A 24,558-nucleotide genomic window follows, 5' to 3' on the forward strand; every position below is an offset into this window, starting at 1 on the left:
ATGTATATATATATATATATATATATATATATATATATATATATATATATTTGTGTGTGTGTGTGTGTGTGTAGGGGGCACTTTGGGGCTACTGTCTGGGGCCCCGTACAGGATAAAATAACTGGCTTTAGTGCTTTGGATATCTTTGATGAGTACTACTTCCGATTGCAAAAGAAAGTAGTAGCGACCCTTTTCAGCTGAATAAAATCAATGTGTGTGTGGGGGGGAGGGAGGAGGGGGTAAGGGGCAATTTGGGGCTACTGTTTTAGGCCCCGTGCAGGATAAAATAACTGGCTTTGGCATTTTGGATTTATCTGATGGGTACTACTTCCATTGCAAAAGAAATTAGCCGTGACCCTTTTCAGCTGAATAAAACTATTGTGTGAGTATGTGTGTAGGGGGGGGGGGGCACTTTGGGGCTACTGTCTGGGGCCCAGTAAAGGATAAAATAGCTGGCTTTGGTGTTTCGGATATCTCTGATTGGTACTCCTTCCATTGCAAAAGAAATTAGCCATGACTCTTTTCAACTGAATAAAATCAATGTTTGTGTGTGTTTGTACGTAGGGCCTATGGGGGTGGGGCCCTTTGGGGCTACTGTCTGGGGCCCCGTACAGGATAAAATAGCTGGCATTGGTGTTTTGGATATCTCTGATGGGAACTACTTCCATTGCAAAAGAAATTAGCCGTGACTCTTTTCAGCTGAATAACACCATATTTGTGGGGCCCTTTGGGGCTACTGTCTGGGGCCCCGTACAGGATAAAATAGCTGGCATTGCTGTTTTCATGATAAGTACACCCAAAGGAACAATATCCACCAACTTTTGTCCGTGACCCCCTTCGGCTGAATAAATTCATTTTTCGGGGTCTCTTTTTGTGGTCCCTAGGCTTACGGTACAGGATGTGACTTGCCAGCAATTCATTTTATTGACCCTTGGCCACATCCTTATATGATGAGACCATCAAAAAGTGTGACCCTTTTCAGCAGAATAAATGCTCTGGGCCCCCGGTCTATGGTGGGGCTATCGTGAAATAGGCCCCACCGCAGTGCGTGTGCACCCGTGCATTTATAGCAAGCAAGTTTAGTTCCTATAGGGTTAGGGTTTAGGGTTATATAGGTAGGGTTGTATTTATGGTTAAATTGGCCGATAAATTAGTCGAGAGACATATTAGGAAGTCCTTTTCGCCGCATTCACGAGTATTATACTGTGGAAGGAAGCCCCACCGCCGTGCTTATCTAACGATGAACACAACACGGTGGGGCTGAATTCACGAGTATAAACAGGCGAGTCGCCGTACTATTAGTACTGACACGCAGTTGTGGGGCCTATTTCACGAGTTTGCCGAAAATAATGGATATTCAAACGTACCACAGTTGTAATCTGTATCATTAGCAGTATTCAATCCGATACAATTCATTAAACAGTCTTTTGTCCAAAGGCTTAGCCAATGACAATAGTGCAATGCAGCGCTAGCTAGGCGCTCGTTAGCCTTTAAACAAGGCGACTCGCTCTGCGTGCCCCCGTATAGCGCGTTTACCCCACAAACCTGTTGGCCGGCGAGTGGAGCGAGCCGCCTTTATCCACTCGTTCAGGGATGTGTACTTTTGTCGTTGTTGTTGCTTTATATTCTTTGACAAATTTGCGTACAAATTTGACGCAGAAAATACACACGGCACCAAGGCAAGCCTCGTTAATATTAAGTACTCGATAGAATAACAATAGTTACTTAATATTAACGAGGCTTGCCTTGGTGCCGTGTGTATTTTCTGCGTCAAATTTGTACGCAAATTTGTCAATGAATATAAAGCAACAACAACGACAAAAGTACACATCCCTGAACGAGTGGATAAAGGCGGCTCGCTCCACTCGCCGGCCAACAGGTTTGTGAGGTAAACGCGCTATACGGGGGCACGCAGAGCGAGTCGCCTTGTTAAAAGGCTAGGCGCTCGTTAGCTCGCTCCCCCGTCAGCTCGCTCCCCCGCCAGCTCGCTCCCCCGCCAGCGCTAGCCGCCAGCCGATGCTGTCGCTGCGCTGCGCTAGCCTTGCTAGCTCGATGGCTATGGCTATGCTGGTCGGACAATCGATATCGACGACTCCGATCTTTGACCTCATCACAATTTAGAAGTGATAGTGCGCCGCATGCGGCGAAAGTATAGACAGTTTTCCAAAACCGAGGAAATTGCATCCATTATGTTAACAAATATAGAACAAAATTAGGAACAGTAAAAAACCCCGCACGACCACAGAATTCCTTAGAATTATTTAACATTTAATATTACCACAATTCAAGAAAACAATTTCTAAACCATTTTATGAGGTCTTTAACCGCTTGAATAGACCCATACTTCACAAGCCTCTTTTCTCACTTAACACTTTTCCAGAGTGTGTGTTTTCTCTGCAGTATTTAGGCAAGTTAGGGGAGTCCATTTGAATTGAGTTATACATCATTTTAAAAGCTTCGCGTCTGCCCCTACCGAATCTTTCCTTAACTAAAAACATTTTGTTGGTTTTGTGATGCAAGGTCACACATACAGAAGCAGTAAAGCCCCCCTCCCCATATTGATATGCCGGTCTACAGATGCACGTATTAGGCCTATTTGCAGGTATCTTCTTACAAACCTACGTGTGAAAAGTTCCTTGGACAGTTCAAATTCTTATTCAAGATGGCAAAAGATAATCCCAAATTTCAAGAATTATCAGAAATCTGTAAATATGTTACAAGACAAGAAATGGTCAAGCTCTCTCTGAAATTCATGTTAAATCATGATTATACACATTACTACAGTAATTTAAGTACATGTATGTCTTTTTTTTTTATCAGACACGTCCATCTGTAGAAATCCCAACCTGGACCCTAAGTGAAGGATAAGTATTGCAGGAAACAGGGGCGGATCCAGGAATGTGGTAAAGGGGGGGGGGGGTGAGTAATTTTTCTGGTGCCACTTCCGGGTTTCATTTAATTGTTTTTCCTTTTCTTTCGTTTGTTTTTAACAACACTTAAAGGGGGCGTGCGCCGGTTGCGCCCCCATCTGGATCCGCCACTGCAGGAAGTACATCTTATCTGGTACATTTAGCATGAACGTCCCTAAATGTAATCCTGTCCGTCCGGGTGCTGAAATTGTGCAAACTCTTCACCTCAGCACTCTTCCGTCATTTAGGGTTAATTTTGGTAGCTTCCATTCCAAAAGCATGCGAGAGGGGGTCAAAATCTTAACCCCTTTCACTCCAAATACGGGGTATTTTTAAGAATCTTGAACGAGCATATGTGACCCTGCACCTCAAAACAAACAAAAAGTCGCCAGACATTAATTTTTAGTTAAGACCATATTCTGAAATAGCAGACTTTAAGCTCTAAAATGGTGCATAACTCAAATCAAATGGACTCTCCTAACCTATCTAAATATTGGAAAGAAAGCACAAACTCAGGAAAAGTGTGAACTGAGAAATGAGGCTCTGAAGTACATTGTCTATTCAAGCGCTTAATCTTTACTAAACCGTGCTGGCTGTGCGATGAATGGGACAAAAAAACAGGAAGTAAACCACCAGAGTAAAAACAATGAAGGAATTATCATATTAAAGTGAAATTAGGCTTGCCTCGTTACCACATTCTGTCCATAACTAATGCCAACTTTCAAAGCAGTAGCACTATTCTTTCAAAAGTTATTACAGTTGAAAGTGAAGAGTGTGGACAAGGTTTTTCAGAAATGAAAAAGGGATTCTAAAGACACACCTAATCACACTATTCTACCAAAAATGTTCGAAATAAACTGCTGAAAAATTACACTTTCCTACCCGTTTTATAATACGAAATTTTAGCGTAATGTAAAAGAAGACCCGCTCTTTTAGAAAATATTAAAAAGTCAATTTCGGCTAGGTTGACCCATTTCACTTATTTTCATACCTCACGCAAAATCAGTGTGTACGACTTTGTTTGCTTGTTTTTGGGGGTTTTTTTAGGTGCACGGTCACTATGCTTCGCATAATTACAGCCAATTCATCAGAAAGCGCTAATCTCGATGTTCACTTCCGGGCGTGCGGAGAAGATGCGCGCAACTGTTGTATTTGTATCTAGACATATTTGATGTGTTTTCTGTCATTTAAAACTATTGTAGATCTGAATAATATAACAAGAACTGGTTTGTTGTTGATTTTTGGCCTAGAAATCGAAATTCCTCCCACAATTTTTGATTTTTTTAATTCAAATTTTGCCATGTAAATGTACTACAGTCAAATGTACACCTATTGATAATGCTGTCCTCACTGTTCCACCTTTTACATTGTCAAAGGTCAATTCCCTGATCATGTCAAAATTTGCCAAAAAAAAAAATCATGCTTATTTGGGCAATAACTTGACCGTTACAGGATATTACTCAGACTTGCTAGATATTTGGGTGGTCATTCTACATGAAGGACACCACAGTTTTTGGTAACAGCGCCCTCAGTGTTCCGACTTTGAAGCCATGTCACATTTCTTGTAAAATTATGCTGTTTAAGCCACAGCTCATGTCGGATTTTATTCAAACTTGTTATGGAGGTTTATCGGGGGCTATTCTAGGTAACAAAAGTTTTCATTGCCAGTGCTCTCATTGCTCAAACTTTTGTAGGATGACATGTCATATTCCTTGTATGTGCTAAGTATACTAGCCTCATTTCTCGTCGGATTTCATTGTATCCTGCAACAGTTGCCAGGTATTATTATACAACATTCTGGCCTGAAAAGTAATCCAGATGGGGTATGGGACGGGTTCGGGGATACATGTGCTCGATTGCGATTGTTCTAGTTTAAGTTCATATTACCATTCGTAATTGTTGACAAAAGATTAGCCTGTATTTAATGTAATAATAATGTGGAAAAAATATTTAGGGATCAAAGCACATCGCTTTTATTGGCTACGTCTGAGGAAGGTCTATGAGTGAAACCTGAACGTCTCCGATTAAAACATGGTGTACTTTCAGCATTTGTAGAGGGCTTTTAAGATAATTTCATTAAAAAAAATGAACTTCTTTCATTATTAGTATCAACTGAACATTAATATTTGAACAAATGAGACCCCTACTACATGTTTTGTTCAAATGAAATTAAAGTGAAGGTAAGAATATGAAAATCTATTCTCAAATGGCAAAAACGCCACTTTTTCTTTAACTTCCGCGTGTATCAATTTTGTAAACTTCACAGGAGGTAAAAAGAAATGTTTTAAGAACAAATTGACACAATTCAAGAAAGGATGAACAAGATAAAAAGAACAAAAATCATCATCTGGGTGTTTTCTTATCGTTCTTTTGAATGTTAAAATAAACAGCTTTTATTTTAACCAGAGACGCTCGCATTTGTGCTTCAATACCGTTGGAGATATCCGAGTATAACCGGGTTGCTATAAAAAAGTTGACATCAAAGACATTTCATTTAGATATATTTGTATCAATGGTCATATGCTTTAATTTTGACCCCTAATTTTCCCAATTGTACATCGTTCAACGTTTTCATCAATCTATACATTTCTACTTTCTAGATACCTGAACAATAGATTCTCGTTGTTTCGCCTTCTCTTCCTCCTCCGGTGATTTCGCCCGGGTTTGTGCCTCGTCCCCTTTCAAATCATCACTTTTATCCAACGGTTCGATGCAGCAGGAAGGACCGGCATCACTGTCGTCTGCCCGCTGCATCGGGACAGAAGTTGTTTGAGAAGCTGCTTTCATTGACACCGCCTTCAAGTTCCTGGTCGCCGCCATTGTGATCTTGACCCCAAAACTACACAATTACCTCAGAAAGCAAATTGGTCAACACGTTTTGCAGTACAGATCCAGTGGGCAAATGTCCCACGTATAACCGGTGCGCACTGTGGCAGCCGGTGTTGCCAGTAGGAGATGACATTTCCTTGAGCATAATATATAGGAACTACCTATGAAATGGGTTTAGAAATTCTTGCGATTTGATTGGTCAATTACCATGTGATGTTACTCACTGCCTGCTCGCGATATCAATACGATATTCGCGATAAGTAAAATCGATATCAACGATATCCCATTAGTTTGTCACCTACTGAATTCTTTTGTATAGCAGAGGGAGGTGTAGGGACACTGAAAAAATTTAGCGTGTCTGATTTTTCCATCTTTCATGATGATGAATGAAGTGCGTTGTACAACGAAGAGTGATCAAAGAACTTAGAATCATCGTGAAAATAATGACATATAAAAGATGCCAAACCTCACACATATTGATTACTATTAGCCAAGCATCCTTGTGTGCTTCTGTTTGATTTTAAATAGTAAGAGCATTTTAGAAAATCTCTGGACCATCTGTCAAAAAATTTCTTACCAATAGCTTTCTTCACCAGTGTGTTCATACAGGTGTCTACTAACATCTCTCAAGTTCAAGTTCAAGTTCAAGTTCATATTTATTCGTTTTTTCCACAATATGTAACACAAACATCAATCTCACTTTCTTAAGTGAGAAAATCAATGCATACAATTGTCAGAGAAAACAACAATTATAGCAACAAAAAAACTAACAGTAGCGATACATTACAATATTTGCTAAGATAACGAAAGTGAAATAGTTTTCAATATAATATGCACTGTGTGAATAAAAGGAGGGACCCCTCTTTATTTTAGAAGTCCGATGTAAAAATTGAATTGAAAACAGCAAAAAAATCCGCACAAAAAGTTCGTCACAAAGAAAAAGTTTGGCAGCCCACAAAGAAACAGACGAACAAACAATTATACATAAAACAACTACAAACAGAGTAATGAACATGCAACAGGACTGAGACAGCAACAAGACTACTTGTAGGAGGAAAAACAAGAAGAAAAAAAAACTGACTTGACGACACAAGAGGAAACAAGACTATAGCGTGATAAAGAGGTGACAAAATAGACAGGAATATGCAACACAGATGACGATCCTCGGAGGTTTGAGGAAGAAAGAGAAGAAGAAAAAAGAATATAGAATTATCTCAATTATTTCCAACCCAAATCCCTGTGGAAAATTTTGGGGAGCCAATCAAAGTTGGGCATCTGGAGGGGGGTGGGGCAAAAATGGATGAAAAAAATGTTTTCCCAATATCAGCATTTGAGATGACTAAGAAGGGGTTTCTGGGGGTGCTGAATCGATTTCAACCATTAGTTTTAAGTAAAAACTAATATCTCGCCCAAAAATAGGCCACGCCTCCTTTTTGCCCCCCCCCCCCCTGCCGAAATATGTAAATATTGGTATTTTTATAGGTATCTTATTAGGTTTATATGGTGGGTTTTTAGGGTGGACTGAAAACATCTGTGTGCGATGGGAAGTAGTCGTTCCCATTTATCTTGTATCCATTGCACAAAATATAATCCTATTACTGCTGTACATAGGCCTACCTATTAAATGTTTGATTCTCAATAAGTTCGAACCAACATCCTTGTGGAAAAAACAACTGTGAAGCCAGTTAAACCTATGCAACAAAGGGGAGTCAAACAATGGGATTGTTTCCCCCAGTATTAGCGTATGAGATGTCTATGTGTAATTAGGGTTTCTGGGGGTGCTGAATGGATTCGAAAGATTACTTTTGAGTAAAAACTACTACCTGATCACTAAAATAGGCCAAACCGACTTTTTTGTACCCGCCGAATCATGTATTATTTGCATTTTATACGTATCTCAATGGGATTATACAGTGAGTTTTCTAAAATGCTGAATTGAGTTCTATCATTGAATTTGAGCTATACCCACTCTAAAAACAGTGTGCATAACACCGCAGCATAAGTATGCAATTGGAAGTAGTCGTTCCCACTTCTCCTACTTCCATTATGCCCCATCATAATCCAACAGAAATGTATCTCAATATCAAAGCTTGGTACGATACCCTACTCCCCGACATCTCCCTCCCTGCTCTCATCAGCTGTTTGGTGGACGTTCTGAGGTACCATGGCATTTGCCTCAACCAGAAATACACTTTACTCCTTGCTTTTTACTACAGCACCTACGTGTGCTACAGTCCCCCTCACAGTTGCAGCTGACAAACTTCTGAAGATGGTCCGGTGCGATGGGGTCTGTTGAAGGGACCGGTGCGTAACCTTGGTCACCGAGCTTCCATCCGTACTCCAAGACACCCAATGATGGAGTTTGCAACATTGCCGATCTCTGGTTTGGAGATAAGCTCGTAGAGAATGCTAGGCTACAGCTTCTGTTGTCGAGGGCAGTTTCTCAGGTTTGATGCTCCAGCAGCAGCCCGCTGGCTGAAGATGTCAAATGTCAAGAGTCCTAAGTCTTTTGGTGGTTTTTCATGGACATGAGCTTAAATAATTCACAGATGGCTTTAATGATTTCATCTTTCTTGGCTCGGATGTCCAGAAACACATCCAAAGCCCTTTACGCCTCGTCAGTCTCGCAGAGCTTGTCTACCAAAGTTGATTTGCTGAACCCAGAAATCGCTGACACTGTATTGCAGCCGGAAAAGCTGTGCAAGAAGATCAAATACTTCTGGTATCTCTGTGGGAGGACCGCCCTGGTTTTTACGATATCATAAGATGTTCCTTTGGCTGTTGTAGAAAAAAAAAATAGGGTGGTCTGAGAATCTTTAGCCTCGTCTAGAGCTGCCCGGACTATAGCAGTGTCTGCATCATCGTGGCATTGCTGTTCACTAATCCCATTTCTAGTGAATGTCTCAGGAACCAACAGAATGAGCTGTGCCTTGTTGCTCTTGTCGGGAAATTTTCTCTTGGAACGGGACTTTTGATGTCTGGGCGAATCAAACTGTCGCAGGATGCATTTTTGTTCGTCTCAGGTGATCATGGTCTTTTAGTGGAGCTGCCGTGTCCATAAAGACCACAGTGATTTGGAGAAAGTGGCTCCCCATGGACTTCACAAACTGGAGGTAGCTCTCGGCAATGCCCTTCCTGGAGAGGTTAGCCTCCCACTTGACGTTGTGCAGGAGCCACCTGCCATCAATCACCAAACTCGTGCAGGGGATTTACTCAACGGGTTCCACAAATGACTTGAGAAATCTTGCAAGAGCAACTTTGTCTGGCTTTCGCAACTTCTGGTCTTTGTCAAATACGACATTGATGTTGACGTCAACTCAGTCCGCAGAGCTTCTTTGGTTTTGACTTCCCGCTCACTGATGATGATTAGACTGTTGAAGATCTTGAGCGAGTCAATAACCAGCTTCTCTCCATTGACTTTGTGTGTACTTCCTAGGCTCTCTAATGACTTTACCTTGTACTTAACTACCATTGAATCCAGAACCGTTCGTTCAGTCATCTTGGCCTGCATGGCTCTGCCAACATCCTCTCCCTGATCAGCGTTGATTGGGTCCTCTTTAGTGCTGCTGAATCTTGTTGAAAAGGATATTTTTGAAAAGGATACACTGAATTTGGTAAGATCTTACCAAATTCACTGTGTATAGAAACCATGCAGTCAGGTTCTCGGACCAGGACTGGCCAGGTGCATGGACTGACATCACGATAGAAACCACACTCATGCGTTTGGCCAAGTCCTCAGAGGACGCTTCTGGAATGAATCTGCTCACAGGTGTTGGGTTCACACGCTTAACCACTTCTCATGCATTCACCATGACCTTGAACAGGGTATGATCAAGCGTGGGGTACCTGACCACACAGACGTCACAAGAGCCCAGATGAAGAATGACGAAGATGCTGTCAATGTCATTGTCGGATGGCTAGATGAGGTCAACCCCTTCGATGCAACAAGGGAAAAGAAGTCCCTAGTATCCTTTTCAACAAGATTCAGCCGCACTCCGGAGGACCCAGTCAACGCTGATCAGTCAGAGGAGGTTGGCAGAGCCATGCAGGTCAAGATGAATGGACGAACGGTTCTGGATTCAATGGAAACTAAGCACAAGGTGAAGTCATTAGAGAGCCTCAGAAGTGGACCCAAAGTCAATTGAAAGAAGCTGGTTATTGGCTCACTCAAGCTCTTTAACTCTTAACGTGCTATGGTCGCCGAACGGCGACCTTAGTCCTGACGTGCCATGGTCGCCGATCGGCGACTAAGAACAGCGAGAAAAGCATTGATCATTTAAGTTCTTGTGGTACCGTGATGTGTTACACCAAGCAACTGCCAATGATATGTACTGGTAGCTGATTAGCATAGCCATCGTTTCCACTAAAAATATGAGCATGCTTACATTGGAAAATTTTGAGTAAATATACGATTTTTCAGCTAGATGTATTTTTTTTTCACATCGGGAAAATCCGCAGCGGGCGCACCCTCTGCAAGATGTGTATGGATCGAAAGTCTCATAGGTAAACGACGCTTGTGTATGCTATTGACTCTGCGTGTATTGTCTATGCGGTTCCACTCGCATTGTTCCGGTTGGACGCTGTCCTGCGGGAAGCTGCTTTGATTTTGTCCCTCAAAGAGGGTCAGCTTTCGTTCGTCGGTAAAGTCTTTCATCCTTTTGTTTTGGTGAACGTCACTAACCGTCCCCACACTAGCATAGGAATTGCGCGTGGACAAAGGCCTGCCGATTTCAATAGAGTACGCCCGCCCGCGGTCCGCGTAGACAAAAGGATGATTAGCAGGTTCTTCCTTCTCAGGTGGACAAAAGACACTATTCCAGGGCCCGGGACAATTACTTTAGTTTCAAATACAGGATCTGGGACTAAAGGACTCAGATTTGGGAATGAATTATTGAGAGAAGAGAAATTGCTAAGACGAAATAAACTGCTAGTATCTTTGGAATGATACAATTCTAGAAGGCAATTTTGTTATCTTGAAAGAGGAGATGTTTCTCTCAAACTTTCTCACAGAGTCAAGGGAGCGCTCCATTGAAGAAAAAAGAGAACTGACTCTTTTTTTTCCATACTACACAAAAATTTCTAATAATTTTTTTGATGTATCAAATATTTCTGCAATATTTCAGATTCAGATAGATATTGTAGCAAACTGACTGCATGACACGAAAGAGCAAACATTTCTTGATATATGTTGTGTAGAACTCAATTCAAAACAGTCAATAGTTTCAGAGATATGACGGTTTTAAATTTCATTGTTAGTCCAGTTTCGAAACGTTCTGGCGTTAGGTAAAAACCTCTGGCACGTTAAGGGTTTTGGGCCTGGCACATTAAAAGTTAACCGTCTAATCATCAGTGAGCGTGAAGTCAAGACCAAAGAAGCTCTGCGATTGACGCCAACACCAATGTCTCTATTTGACAAAGACCAGAATTTGCGAAAGCCAGACAAAACTGCTCTAGCAAGATTTCTGAAGGCATTTGAGGAACCCGTTGAACAAACCTGCACGAGTCTGGTGATTGATGGCGGGTGGCTCCTGCACAACGTCAAGTGGGAGGCTAACCTCACCTGAAAGGGCATTGTCGAGAGCTACCTCCAGTTTGTGAAGTTCAGGGGGAGCCAGTTTCTCCGAATCACTGTGGTCTTTGATGGATACGGCAGTTCCATTAAGGACCATGATTACCTAAGACGAACAACAAAAAAATGCATGCTGCGACAGTTTGATTCGCCCAGACATCAAAAGTCTCGTTGCAAGAGAAAAGTTCCCCGACAACAAGAGCAACAAGGCCCTGCTCATTCTGCTGCTTCCTGAGACATTCAGTAGAAATGGGATCAGTGTACTGCAATACTACGATGATTCAGTCACTGCTTTAGTCCGCGCAGCTCTAGATGAGGCAAAAAATTCTCCTGTTGAGGTGAGGACACCGACATCATAGATGACCCGCGACAACGGTTTCAGGCAAAAGTCGCAAGAACAAATTTCCTCCTAGGCGGGGTACAAAGATTTTGACCATTATTTTTGTCGATTTAGGTTGTTTGCAAAAATTGAATCTTTGATATATTTTCTACATCTACATTATATTTCATAGCATAAGACTGAGTTTTTCCTATCGAAAATGGAATTTTAAGCAACCTATGTTGGATCGCACTTGTCAGTTTCGAGCTTCTTTCGAACTCCGCGCCATTATCCCCAGTGTTGCTACGGCGCAGGGTCTCGCATGCGATTGGCTGATGCGTCGCATACATTTACATAATTCGGCTTTCGGAGACACCAGTTGCAGCGTTTGGGGAATGTTTTGTCCACGCGTGCACGATTACATGCTACATTGTTCTTGCTACAGTGGTTAACATACGCTCGCTCTGTAGTGCGTGCTCTTCGTTTGGCTTTCTATCCAAACTATTCTACCGCAATGTTCGACAACGGAAGTGAAACAAAAATCATGTACACTCTAAGAAAAAAAGGTTCTCAAATGGCTTCAAAATGGTTCTCATCAGATGGTTCTCGCAAAATGGTTCCGATGAGCACCTATAAATGGTTCCCAATCGAAATGGTTCCGTTCGTCACCATTTGCTAGTATGCGACCCAGTCCCCGAGTGTTATTTGTGGTACTCCTTGCAGGTCAAACAATATCTTTAGGTCCACTTTGATTTTTCCCCTTGCTGTATATTCGAATGCCAGATGTAAGAATCACCAAAACTGTGGTATTGGTACAAAAATATTGCATGTGTTTCTACTGCTGTGATAATAACAAGAACATGTTGTTTTTATTGTACACTAATGACTTCTCTTGGCTGCGTGCCAACTGATAGCTGCCACCATCCAATTTTAGCGCTAGATCAGATATGCGTACGCGTAAACGTACACATGCTAGTACTGTGCACACTGTAGGATTATGTAACCGCCGCGGCACGCGTCGCGGCTATATGTAGCCTTGTGCTACCTGTCTGCTCATGCGCCTACCCTATGCAAACCTACCACCACAGCGGCAGGAGAGTGCCAATGCAATTTACCATGCATGCAGCAGCTAACAGACGGCTAGTAGACACTTTATACACTGTAGGTCTATGACTATGCATCACCAGTATCGCATCCATAACGAACGGCACCCGGTAACGTTAGACGTTAATTTTGTCAAAGTGGACTGGAAACGTGTCACTGTCAATTCCATTTTCACCATGGCAGTCATTACAATTTAGGAGAATAAGTAAGATTTTTAGTTTTAATGTGGTTTTACCTCATTTTTAAATGACATTCGTTGGTACAAAATCAAGTTAGATTCATCACTCAGTTTTCGTTTTCAGTCAGTGATTAACCTTTCGAAACGGTTAGCTAGATCCTAATGTTAAATCTAATTTGATCGAAGCTGCTATCTTCTGTAATGTTTACCAGGTACAGTAGATCCAGATCTAACAATAACATGTTAGGCCTAACACTTTTCAATTAGAAATTTGGCATAGCAATGCCAATGGCCCATGGGCTAGCCCTAACAGACGCCGTGCGGGGCCGGAGCATGGGATGGCTGTTACGTTTTTACAGAGACTGGGCCGGGCTAAATTACTTAGCTAGGCCAGCGTGTAACGTTTATGCCTATTAAATATAATGTTAGAGTCTACTAACTCCGAAACACAGCCCGAACGCCGAACGCAAAGATAACTGTGTACAAGGAGCGCCCCGAGGTAAGGTCTATACCGGTACATGCAACAAGGAAATTTGTTCTATAAAGTATAAGTTGTAACTGTCAGAGTTAACGTTACAGCCAATAGATGTCTGTCTACAGCTCAGTACAGTAGGCCTAACTGTTAGGTCAAAATCTCTTCTGTATGTTTTCAGGCTTGTTCTAAGTAAGGAGTCGATCATGTCATGTAATGCCGTGTTCTGTTTATCGGATTATAGCAATGACTTTGTTTTATTAACGCGGTGTAGGTCTATTGTATCTTTCAATTCATTTGTCAGGGAAGTGGACACACCAACATACACAGAAACCAGGGAACTCCGGCCGGGACGATGAAGCAGAACGTACGTGTTTGGGTCGCTGGTGCGGTTAGGGAAAAAGGTAGACTCTACATTGATCAGAGAGACAGCCCGTGACAGACCGTTGACAACATCGGCCAGAACCGTAGGCTTAACAATTAGCCAAGAATGAGCTGGGCGGCCACGAGAATTCATCGATCGGAATAAGAGCCCGGGATAGCCCATTTACAGCATCAGCCAGAACCCTGGGCTAGTCGAGAATGAGCTGTGTGGCTAAGACGATACATCGATCAGAATGACAGCCCGTGATAGCCCGTTGACAGCATCAAACAGAACCCTGAGCTAGTCAAGAATGAACTGGGTGACCAAAAGAATACATTGATCAGAATGACAATTTTAGCCCGATAGCCCGTTGACAGCATCGACCAGAAACCTACGCTAGCCAAGAATGAACTGAGTCAAAGAAAAAACACTGATGCTGCCAGAGAAAACCTTTGAGAAATATGTAGATAGGGTAGGCCTAGGTAAGTCCGTTTGCATTGACTTATAGTGTATCTTATAGCTGCTCTTTCAGAATCTACCGTCAACCAAATATTCATGTCAGGCGACTTTTTGTTGATTTGTGTGATGGATGGTCACAATATGTTTTGTTATGATCCCAATACCGTATTTGCAACTTACAATGTACCAGTGATAATGTTTCACTACAATTTGCATTTAACAGCTTTGAATCAACTGTATGGGGGGGGGGTAGACGTAATGAGATCAGACCAGATGCCAATCTGAGAAGTGGAGTCATTCATAGTTTTAAACTTTAAAAGCACAAACGGAAAAGCTCTTTATACTTCTCCAGTCATTGTGTGTTCGATTTCTGCACACTTTTAAAGTTTGCACCTAGACTGGTAAAACTTATTACATTTATACCCACGCAGGAATTACGTATTGTGTAGAGAATTGAAGATGATGTAATTTATTTCAAAGCACTGATGCACCTCTTGTAACCAGTTTATATTGCTTTTGCAGAAATACAAAATGTACCTGTACGTGGTGGTGGTGTTTAAAAGGCTGTTGGCGAATTTGGTGAACAAAATGACAAATGCTAACAACATACTATTGTCATAGGCAGGTTATAGGACAGCAAATTCAAACCTCAGCTTTAGGCCTGCATCTTTATTATAGTTTACTGTAATGAATATATTGCTCTGCTTTAAAAAAAGTGTATTTTTTTATTGATTCCCAATGTTATATTATATTTTAGATCATGGTTGAGGAATTTTGTTCATTCATGCTTGGGAAACTGTGTGGGTGTGGTATCCTAGCTCTTTCCCCCTTGGGATTCTTATTATCCTTCACATTATAAAACAGTGTGTTCTTTTCTTTGTGTGTGTGTGTGTGTGTGTGTGTGTGTGTGTGTTTTCGTAGGACATGCTGTAAATTGTTAAAAGTCATGATTAACCTGAATTGATACTCTTCTTGTATTTGCAGTTGTATAGATGTGTCTATGTGCTTTCAAATTGCAGAACAACTACAACAAAAAGGTCACTCGTATACAAACAACGGTAAGTTAATTCAAGTACTCGACGTTATGAATGTGAAGTGAAGTGAAGTGAAGAAGTGTAAAGCTTATCCTATCCCAAGTATCATACCAGCAATTAATGTATGTTTTCTGTGACAATACCAAAGGTTCTGTTTTATGGAATTGTTTTCCTGCCCTTTGTAGTTGCGTTCAGGACAAATATGCTAAAAAAAAAAACCCGAACAAACTATATTTGTATTATGTGGAAAAAGTTTATCATACTACTTAAGTAATTGACTTCTGCCTATCTTAAGACTGACACAATTACTGTATCTCATCCAAGCAGGAATTATATTTCACAGAGAACTAGAAATGTTGTTATGTATTTCAAAAGCCTGATGCACCTCTTCCTATTTCATATCATCTGTACAGTGATGTGTGATGGTGTTTCAAGAACTGCTCGGTACACAAATGACAAATATTGTAAAAAAAAAGACTAGTGAACAAATGAAAATATTTTAAGAATATTTGACAGATTATAACATGACAAATACAAATCTCACCTTTAGATTGTAAAAATGAAGGTGAATAAATACATTTCTGCGAATTTGTGAAAGAGCAAATTTCTATGGTTTTCAGTTATTGAGTAATGTTTATGTGAAGCTAATTGCTTTTTGGTGTTATTTAGTCTTTTTGTCCACGAGGAGACTGCAAAATACAAGCTTAGCTTTTTAGCATGTCTCCTCCATTTCCTGCAACTTAGTTTCAATTCAATTTTCATTGTTTACTTTGCTTTTGTGATGCGTAGTATTGTCAACTTCACGTATTTTTCTTTGTTACTTGCTTGATGTTGTGTTAGTTTGCGTATGAAAATGTTGTTGCAAATGAAATAAATGAAATGAAAATGAAATGAAATGTTTCATGAAAAAAAATATTGGTGAATGTCATGTACATGTATTCATGCTTGTGAAACTGTGCGTGCATGGGTGTGTTATCCTTGCTCTTTTTTTTTCCAGTGTCAATGATAATGTATGACTTGCTAATGTATTGCTAATATACATGTTTTGAACGTATATGTTTTATCTTGCTTTTGAGACGCTTGGGAGAGGCCAGGTGACGACTGCGAATAGAGCAGTGACAACCCGGATAGGTGGGGCATCAGGGAAGGCTACCCTGATGGCTATGGCAAGCAAATAACCGGCCCCTCAGAGTTACCGGTTTTAAGTGTGGCCCATTTGCGGCGTAGGGCTGTGCGCCAGGGCTGAGGGGTGGCAGTGGGAGGGGTTTTCACCCCTATTGGTGAGTGTGTGCCCACTTGACTGAAAGGCTACTCACCCGCCTCAACCACTTTTTCGCATTGAGTCGTGCTGAATAAGAATCCATACTGGATTCTCAAAGGGCGGGTACTTTGACTCACGACAATGAACAAAGATCAAGAGGGTGTGTGTGCGGGATGCGGGAGGAGGTTCAAGGGTAAGAGAGGTGTGGCAGTTCACAGAGCAAGAACGAGCTGTGGAAGAGTGGCAGTAGAGCATGACTGCACCATCACTGAGCTGGGTGAGACAGTGGGAGGTCCCAGTCAGGTTTCAAACCACAGAGCCGGAGACCCTCAGCATGATCTACATGCTGTGTTTGAGCGGAAGGAGCCGATTGCATGGCCACCGGCGAGAAGTGACAAGTGGGAGCTTTTTGACATCAAGCTTGCGGGAGTTTTGAAAGTGGAATTGGCTGGGAGTGTTGAAAAGAGGATGCGGATGTTTGAGGGGTTGTGTTATGGGGCTTGTGCAGAAGAGTTTGGGAAAAAGCCTGTTGGTAGTGGAGGTGGGGGGAATGTGGAGAGGGATTCTGGAAAGTCAGGGTCGAGGAGACAGCGGTTGATGGCTCAATTGAGGGCGGAGAAGAAGAGCTTGCGGCGTAGGTGGAGGCAGGCAGACGGAGAAAGGGCCAGTCTGAAGGGTTTGTATGAGGACCTGAAGAAGAGGTATGCGGATTTTAGGAGGGCTGAATATCAGTGTAGGAAGCGGAGGAGGAGGAGGAGGGAGTTCTATAAGAATCCGCACAGGTTCACAAAGAGGTTGTTTGAGGAAGGGGTGTCAGGAAGTTTAGAGGTGTCGAAGGAAGAGCTCGAGAGGCATCTGAAGGCCACATACTGTGATGGGAGGAGAGAGGAGCCTTTTACTGGGGTGGCAGGGCTATTGAGGCCACAGGAGCCAGAGGTCAGCTTTGACTTGAGTGAGTTGAAGTTGTGGGAGGTTGAAGCCGTGGTTAAAAAGGCCCGAGCTGGTAGTGCAGCTGGGCAGAATGGCTTGTCATATAAGCTGTTCAAGTACTGTCCTCGTATCCGAAGGGTGCTGTGGCGGATCCTAAGGGTGCTATGGCGGGAGCGGATTGTTCCAGTCAGCTGGTGTGTGGCAGAAGGGGTATATATCCCAAAGGAGAGGGATGCCAAAGGCATTGGCCAGTTTAGGCCGATTTCGCTTCACAACGTGGATGGTAAGATCCTCTTTAGTGTCTTAGCGAGGCGGTTGTCAGAATTTGTCATGAAGAACAAGTTTGTGGACACCTCTATACAGAAGGCAGGGATCCCGGGTTTCCCTGGGGGCACGGAGCATGTCCAGATGATTTGGGAGTCAATTCAGAGGTGCAAACGTGAGAAGGAGGATGTGGATGTCATCTGGTTGGATCTTGCAAATGCATATGGATCAGTTCCTCACAGGTATCTCAGCTTTGCTCTTGAGTTTTTCTGGGTCCCTAGGGTGATCCGCGAGATAGTGCAGAGCTACTATGTACAGCCAGTTCAGGATGAGATTCTTGACCCAGACTTACACAACAGAATGGCAAGCGCTAGAAATTGGCATCCCCATGGGGTGTCCAGTCTCGCCGCTGCTGTTTGTCCTTGGGATGGAAGTGTTAACCCGGTGTGTGGCCCCGAGAATCGAAGGGTTGATGCTGGCTGCAGATGTGGTTGTGCCTTCGATTAGGGCTTTCATGGATGATCTCACAATCGTGTCTGGCAACGAGACCCAGGTCAAAGATGGCCTCCATAGGTTAGAGGAGTTGGTGGCCTGGACACGGATGAAGTTCAAGGCCAAGAAGAGCCGCTCAGTGTCAGTGCGGAAGGGGAAGGTGGTCGCAAGGAGATTTCAGATTGGGGGAGAAGATATCCCTCAGGTCACTGAGCAGGGTGTAAAGAGCCTTGGGCGGTGGTATGAGGGCAAGTTGAATGACAGGCACCGAGGAGTTCAGATCTATGAGAAAGTGGTGGAGTGGTTGAAGAGGGTGGACAGGACACTCATCCCTGAGAATGCGAAGGTGTGGTGCTGCCATTTTGGCTTGCTACCGCGGATCATGTGGCAACTGCAGGTGTACGAGGTGGCAGTGTCCAGGGTTGAGAGGATGCAGCAGAAGATGAACTTGTAGTACCGGAAGTGGTTAGGCGTTCCAAGAATGCTTACAGATCTCACTAGAGCACATTTTGTCAGCATGTGGAGGTCTATTACAGGCCTATACATGGAGGCATAACCAGGTGTTGAAGGAGATGGCAGAGGTGGCGGAGGTGGCGAGGGTGGCAGTGGAGGCAAGGAAGAAGAATGGGCCTCCTAGGGTGAGGGGAATCCGGTTTGTGAAGGAGGGAGTGAGATGCAGTGTGAGAAGGAAGGGTCAGAGGGATGATGGTGGGGGGAATCTTAGCAGCGGGGATGATTGGGAGGTGCGGGTGGATGAGGGAAACCGTACAGTGCCTTAGGAGGTGGTAGTAACCGCCCTTCGGCCGGACATGGTGCTGGTGGCTAGGTCTGTGCACAGGTTAGCAATGGTGGAGCTGACTGTGCCATGGAAACAAGGATGGATAAGGCAAGGGAAAGAAAGCTGGATACGTATGCTGAGTTGAGGGAGGAGTGTGAGAAAAGGGGGTGGAGAGCGGAGGTGCATACTGTGGAGGTGGGGTGCAGGGGATATGCTGGACGATCGGTAAGGTGGGTCAGAGGGATGGGAATAGGTGGTAGGGACAAGGAAAGGTGGATCAGGAGAATTTGTGGGGCAGCAGAGACAGGATCTGCATGAATAGTAGGGAAGGCCAGGGGGTGGTGGGAATAGGGGGGTGTAGAATGTGTCTGGAGTGAGGAGAGGTGATTGATGCCAAGCGTTTTCCCTTTTTTTTGTTGTCTTGTTTTGTGATGTTTTGCTTTGTTTTGTTTTGTTTTGTTCTTCTTTGAAATGCCACGGAGGTGCTGTCGAGGGGATCCTAACGCAGCACCGGCCAGCCAGGGGGAGGTGTACATCACTTAAATGGCCGAAACACTGGTGCTGCTGACGACCCATGGCATTTGCGGAGTTAACATCCTTCCGTTTATTATCTTGTTTTACTGATGAGATGAAATTAAGATGAATTCATTTCATTTCAAACGAGTTTGTGATGCACATTTTCAATGCAGATAGGTAAATGGTGCCAGTGAAGCGCCTTACCAGCACTGCATGTGAAACACACCGAAAATACACAGACATCAATTCACATACTACATTCCAAGAAAAAAGAAAAATGTTCTTTTGAGCACCATTTAATGGTTCTCAGCACTGTCACAATAGCGACACCTTTTTGGAGCCTTCGAGAACCTTTTTTAAATGGTACCTGTCAGCACCTTTTAACATTGGTGCCAATTAGAACCTTTTTCCAATGAAATGGTTTCCATGAGCACCTTCTGAAAAGAGTCAAAAAGGTGCCCATCTTTAGTAAAAAAAAGGTGCCCATGGGCACCTTTTAAATGGTACTCACGAGCAAAATTTCATCGGGAAAAAGGTTCTAATGGGCACCTTTTGCAAAAGGTGCCGACAAGCACCATTAAAAAAAAAAGGTTCTCGCGAGCACCTAGAAGGGTGCCGCTATTGTGACAGTGCTGAGAACCATTTAATGGTGCTCAAAAGAACTTTTTTTTTTTCTAAGAGTGTAGCATGACATAATCGTGTGAACAGAAAACTAAAATATTCTCAAATTTGTCTACTTGTACATGTAGTGAAAATTATGATAGCAGACTTATTCAATGGAAAGTCGATAAGAGAAAAGGATCGAGCGGTCACATGTGACCAATTATATTCAAATACTACACGTCAAGATCGCACCAAACTAATGAGTCGTGTTTTTTTGTGTGCTTGTTTTAATTTAAATAGCACCACCGAGCAAAGCGACATATGTGACCCTGCACCTCAAAACAAACAAAAAGTCGCCAGACATGAATTTTTAGTTAATACCGTATTCTGAAAGAGAAGACTTTAAGCTTTAAAATGATGTATGACTCAATTCAACTGGACTCTCCTAACCTATCTAAATATTGGAAAGAAAGCACAAACTCAGGAAAAGTGTGGGAAAGAGTTCCTTTTGTACCCCCCCCCCCCCCGATAAGATTGCGTATTTTGAGCTCTACCTAACTGTCTAAAAGTGGGCGACATTTTGATTGGGGTTGAGTAAAAATGGGGCGTGGAATTTTTGGGGGGTCATTACTAAAAGAAAAAAAAAACCGTTGAAAAAATGTTATCTCTCCTCTCTCATTCCCTTATTCTATTCTCTTTCTTCCGTCTCCCTCTTCCCTCTCTTCCCCCTTTTTCCTTCTCTCCGTTTGACGATTGCCATCTCCAGTTGACTTCCTGGATGAACCTGTGAATATAAACATGACATAATAAGAAAGAGAAAACATTTTGCTGAAATTAAGTGCCGGGTCTGGGACTCGAACTCACTATCATGAGTATCTGAGCCCAGTGCGTTCACGATCGCGCTGCACGATGAGATGCGAGGCGGAGGTGATTTGTGGCAAAAAAACAATGCATCAAAACTGTACTATGCTCGTCGTAGATGGCGCCACCTGACATTTACGTAGTCTGGTCTAAAAGTACACGTGTGTACTGTACTCAAGCACGTCCTCAGTCAATTTCAGTCTGGTACAAGATGTCTGACGAGACAGCAGCATCTAAATCGCTATACCATAGCCCTAATCCATCAAATTACTATTCCCTTTCACCAACATTAAACTAAATGAAGGTTATGCCTTTTATGGGAAGACTTTCCATAACCTTTATTTAGTTTACCATCAGCAAAAAAAAAAAAATGCAATATACACATTCTGCGCAAACTGTACATGGTCCGCGTCACCCTAGGACACCGGGGTCCGCGTCACCCTAGGACACCGAGGTCAACGTTACCCTAACACTAACCCTAACCCTAACCCTAACCCTAGGACTTCGGGTCCGCGTCACCCTAGGACACCGGGGTCCGCGTCACCCTAGGACTCCGGGGTCCACGTCACCCTAGGACACCGGGGTCCACGTCACCCTAGGACACCGGGATCCGCGTCACCCTAGGACACCGAGGTCAACGTTACCCTATAACACTAACGCTAACCCTAACCCTAGGACTTCGGGTCCGCGTCACCTTAGGACTCTGCGATCAACGTTACCCTAACACTAACCATAATTGTTGGCTCTAATGTAAACGTAACCATCGAAATCACATTTTTACATCCTGACTGTCAACTTGTACATGGTCACGGCCGAGTTGTCTAATATTTGTGGCGAGTGAAGGGCGAGCTAATTACAGTACACGCGCACACAGTATGCAGCAGTAGGCACAGTACAGTGGAACGGTGTCCATCCATCGAATTTCGCTAGCAATACGACTCGATTTAACATCAGAATTCATCTTTCTTTTTTAAACTAATGTCCACCAGGAGCTTAATTCAGGAAATGACGTGGCATTATCGCTTTAACTTGATCACGACTTGATCATGGCTGTAAAGTGCGCACAAAAGTTAGGATTAATCGCTAGCACTGTAGCAGCATACGTAATGTTAGTCCCACCTACGTGAAATGAAGTTGGTGAGTAAATTATCACTATTATTACATTTTTGTAGGATTTTACAGGCATTGGGCACTATAATGCAGAAACAGTATTAGCACTGTTTGCACAGTTCCCATGCATCCTGAATGCACCAGCCACATACCGGTATCTGCATGACACACGTATAACGTAACCCTTGCTGTACTATTGTTGGTAGAAAACACCAGATTGATAGCTAACGTTAGAACTTATTATTAAGAGTATGGTAGTCAATACTACTTGAAAAAAAATACAGAAAAAAGTGCAAAAAATGGCAGTTGGGGTAGGGGTAAAGGGCAAGGAAATTGTATGCCTAAATATGGGCAAAAGGTTAGTATCATGTGGAAGATTAGGTTTTACACTAAAATTATTATTATAATCCATTTCCTTGACCCCAAAAACATGGGGTTAGACACCAAAACCGTCACAATTGACCAAAAAATAGCCGAGTTATCACCAGAAATGTCTTTTTACAGCCGAAACGGCGACCAGCTTGGAATTTTTACGATTTCGGCCGGGGCACCCTGGATTTCGCATTTTTCGTTCTTTTTTTTTTTCAAAAATGGTGTCAGTAGGCACAAAGTCATCAAACTAAGGTGTGATGAGCATGTTCTGAAAATGTCACCCTCTTTAGCCCATCTCTAAGAGATATCAAAGGATGACGACTGTAATATTAAGGCTGTTATTTAGAGAGTTCCTTAGTTGTTTCTTTAATCAGTCAGAATAAGCACACGATCTTGGCAGTAATTTGTTGTATTACAATCATGACGAGTTTGAACAATGCAAATGCTTTAGCGATATCGATTGCATCGGATGCCCAAGGGAAGAAACGGACACTGGTCAAAAAGTATATGTGCACACTTTGCTAACACGCAGGTGATAGGTTGATATGTTTTATTCTTCTAGGTCCTGGGTGCAAGTAAGGAAGTTTGCTGAGGTAGTACATCTACCTCCGGGATTTCTCGAGAGGGGTAACTATAGAGCATAGCAACAGCATCATCTCTATGGGGATTGGTTGGTGCTGCAAATAGCTAGGCACTAGTCTGTGCGTTCAAACTGTGCTAATTTCAAACATTTGGCATCTCCCTTTCTTTAGAAAAGTAAAGTTTCTCTTTTTCACACAGATTTTTTTTTTCATTTATCAACTACCACTGAAACTTAATTAATGAGGCATTGTCTTTTTAGGATTATCATGGCAATTATTTGATAAGTTGTTCACACAATATATTCAACTTTACTACATGTGTAATCATAGCAACACATCTTATAAACACAAACATTACTACTTGTAAAGTGAGTAACACTTCACTTCAATGTTGAGATATCACGGCTTTGTATGACACATTACAACGCACTCTTGTAACGACGTAAGTTCAATCTCGTTCTTCACACTTAGAGGAATACTTGTGATCGTTTTGCAAACTGTACTTTTGTTCACTTTTAGAAATGTGTCATTTTTGTCTTTGAAGAAACGTTGATCATTGTTTCTCTTATAATAATCAACAGAGCTGTTACTTTGGATAAGTTAGATGAAACACTTTTATTGCACTAAAAATGTAACCAACTCTACTCTCCATATGGGCAATTCCATGGGAATGTGGACATGGCACCAGAATTTCAAGTTAATCATATTGCAAAAGAATTACTCATTGTGTATTACCCATATATTCAAGTTAAAGAAACTAAAAGAATTATATCAATCGGTCAAATATTTCCCAAGAAACAGCTACAAATGTTGAACACAATTTTTCAGTCATCCAAATTGCTAAAATGCATGCTTAACTCAATATAATTTTTTGATAGAAAAATTCTGCTAGCACTTCAATTAATTTATTTTAAAGAAGCAAATTGGTTCTACTTCAGCGTCCAATGAGAACATTTTTATGGCACCTTCAAAAAATTTTAATCGCCACATGAAATTTCAGCCCTAGAGCCATGTAACGAAAGTTACCGAAACAAGAAATATTTTTCATTCTGAAGGAAGCAGTGGAGGTAATTTGTTGGGAATCAAATTTTTCTAAATTCATCACACCCTGATACTGCACACAGGATGTTGACTTGAATAAACACTGTTATCACATTAAAAAAAAAAAATGTCAATGAAAAGTGTAACGGGAGTTACCGACTATAAACACTACTTCCCCCCAACATAAGCAAATTTTGATACTCAATTGAGCTAGATTGTGGTGAAAACAATCAAATGCAGTGTTAAACATTATGCGGAACTGAAACAAAGGAGGGAAGCCTAATAAACTGTGATTGTATAATACTAGAATCAAGGCCACTGATCACATGCTACATTGAAGAGTCTGGCCAGGCTTTCACTGCATGTGTACATGTATATTGTTTCCACCAGTGAATGAGAACATACAATTTATCTTCGGAGTTTCCTGCATCAGTATAGGCCTAATACAGAATTTTTATTACAGAATGCTATAAAACAGCAAGTGTTGGTTCTAATCCTTATTCTGTGGTCTA

General features: G+C 42.3%; 1 protein-coding gene across 1 annotated transcript in view; it reads left to right on the forward strand.

The window, feature by feature from the left end:
* Positions 1 to 16,639: 16,639 nt before the first annotated feature.
* Positions 16,640 to 24,558, forward strand: part of LOC139733449 (uncharacterized) — a 39,352-nt gene continuing 31,433 nt past the window's right edge. Inside the window, exon 1 of the mRNA XM_071644266.1 lies at positions 16,640 to 17,867. Coding sequence (XP_071500367.1) covers positions 16,640 to 17,867 — 1,228 coding nt within the window. The remainder of the gene's footprint in view (positions 17,868 to 24,558) is intronic.

This window comes from Diadema antillarum, unplaced genomic scaffold, assembly GCF_040938485.1.
Source record: "Diadema antillarum isolate AM-2024a unplaced genomic scaffold, OU_Dant_1.0 seq00000476_RagTag, whole genome shotgun sequence".
NCBI lineage: Eukaryota > Metazoa > Echinodermata > Echinoidea > Diadematoida > Diadematidae > Diadema > Diadema antillarum.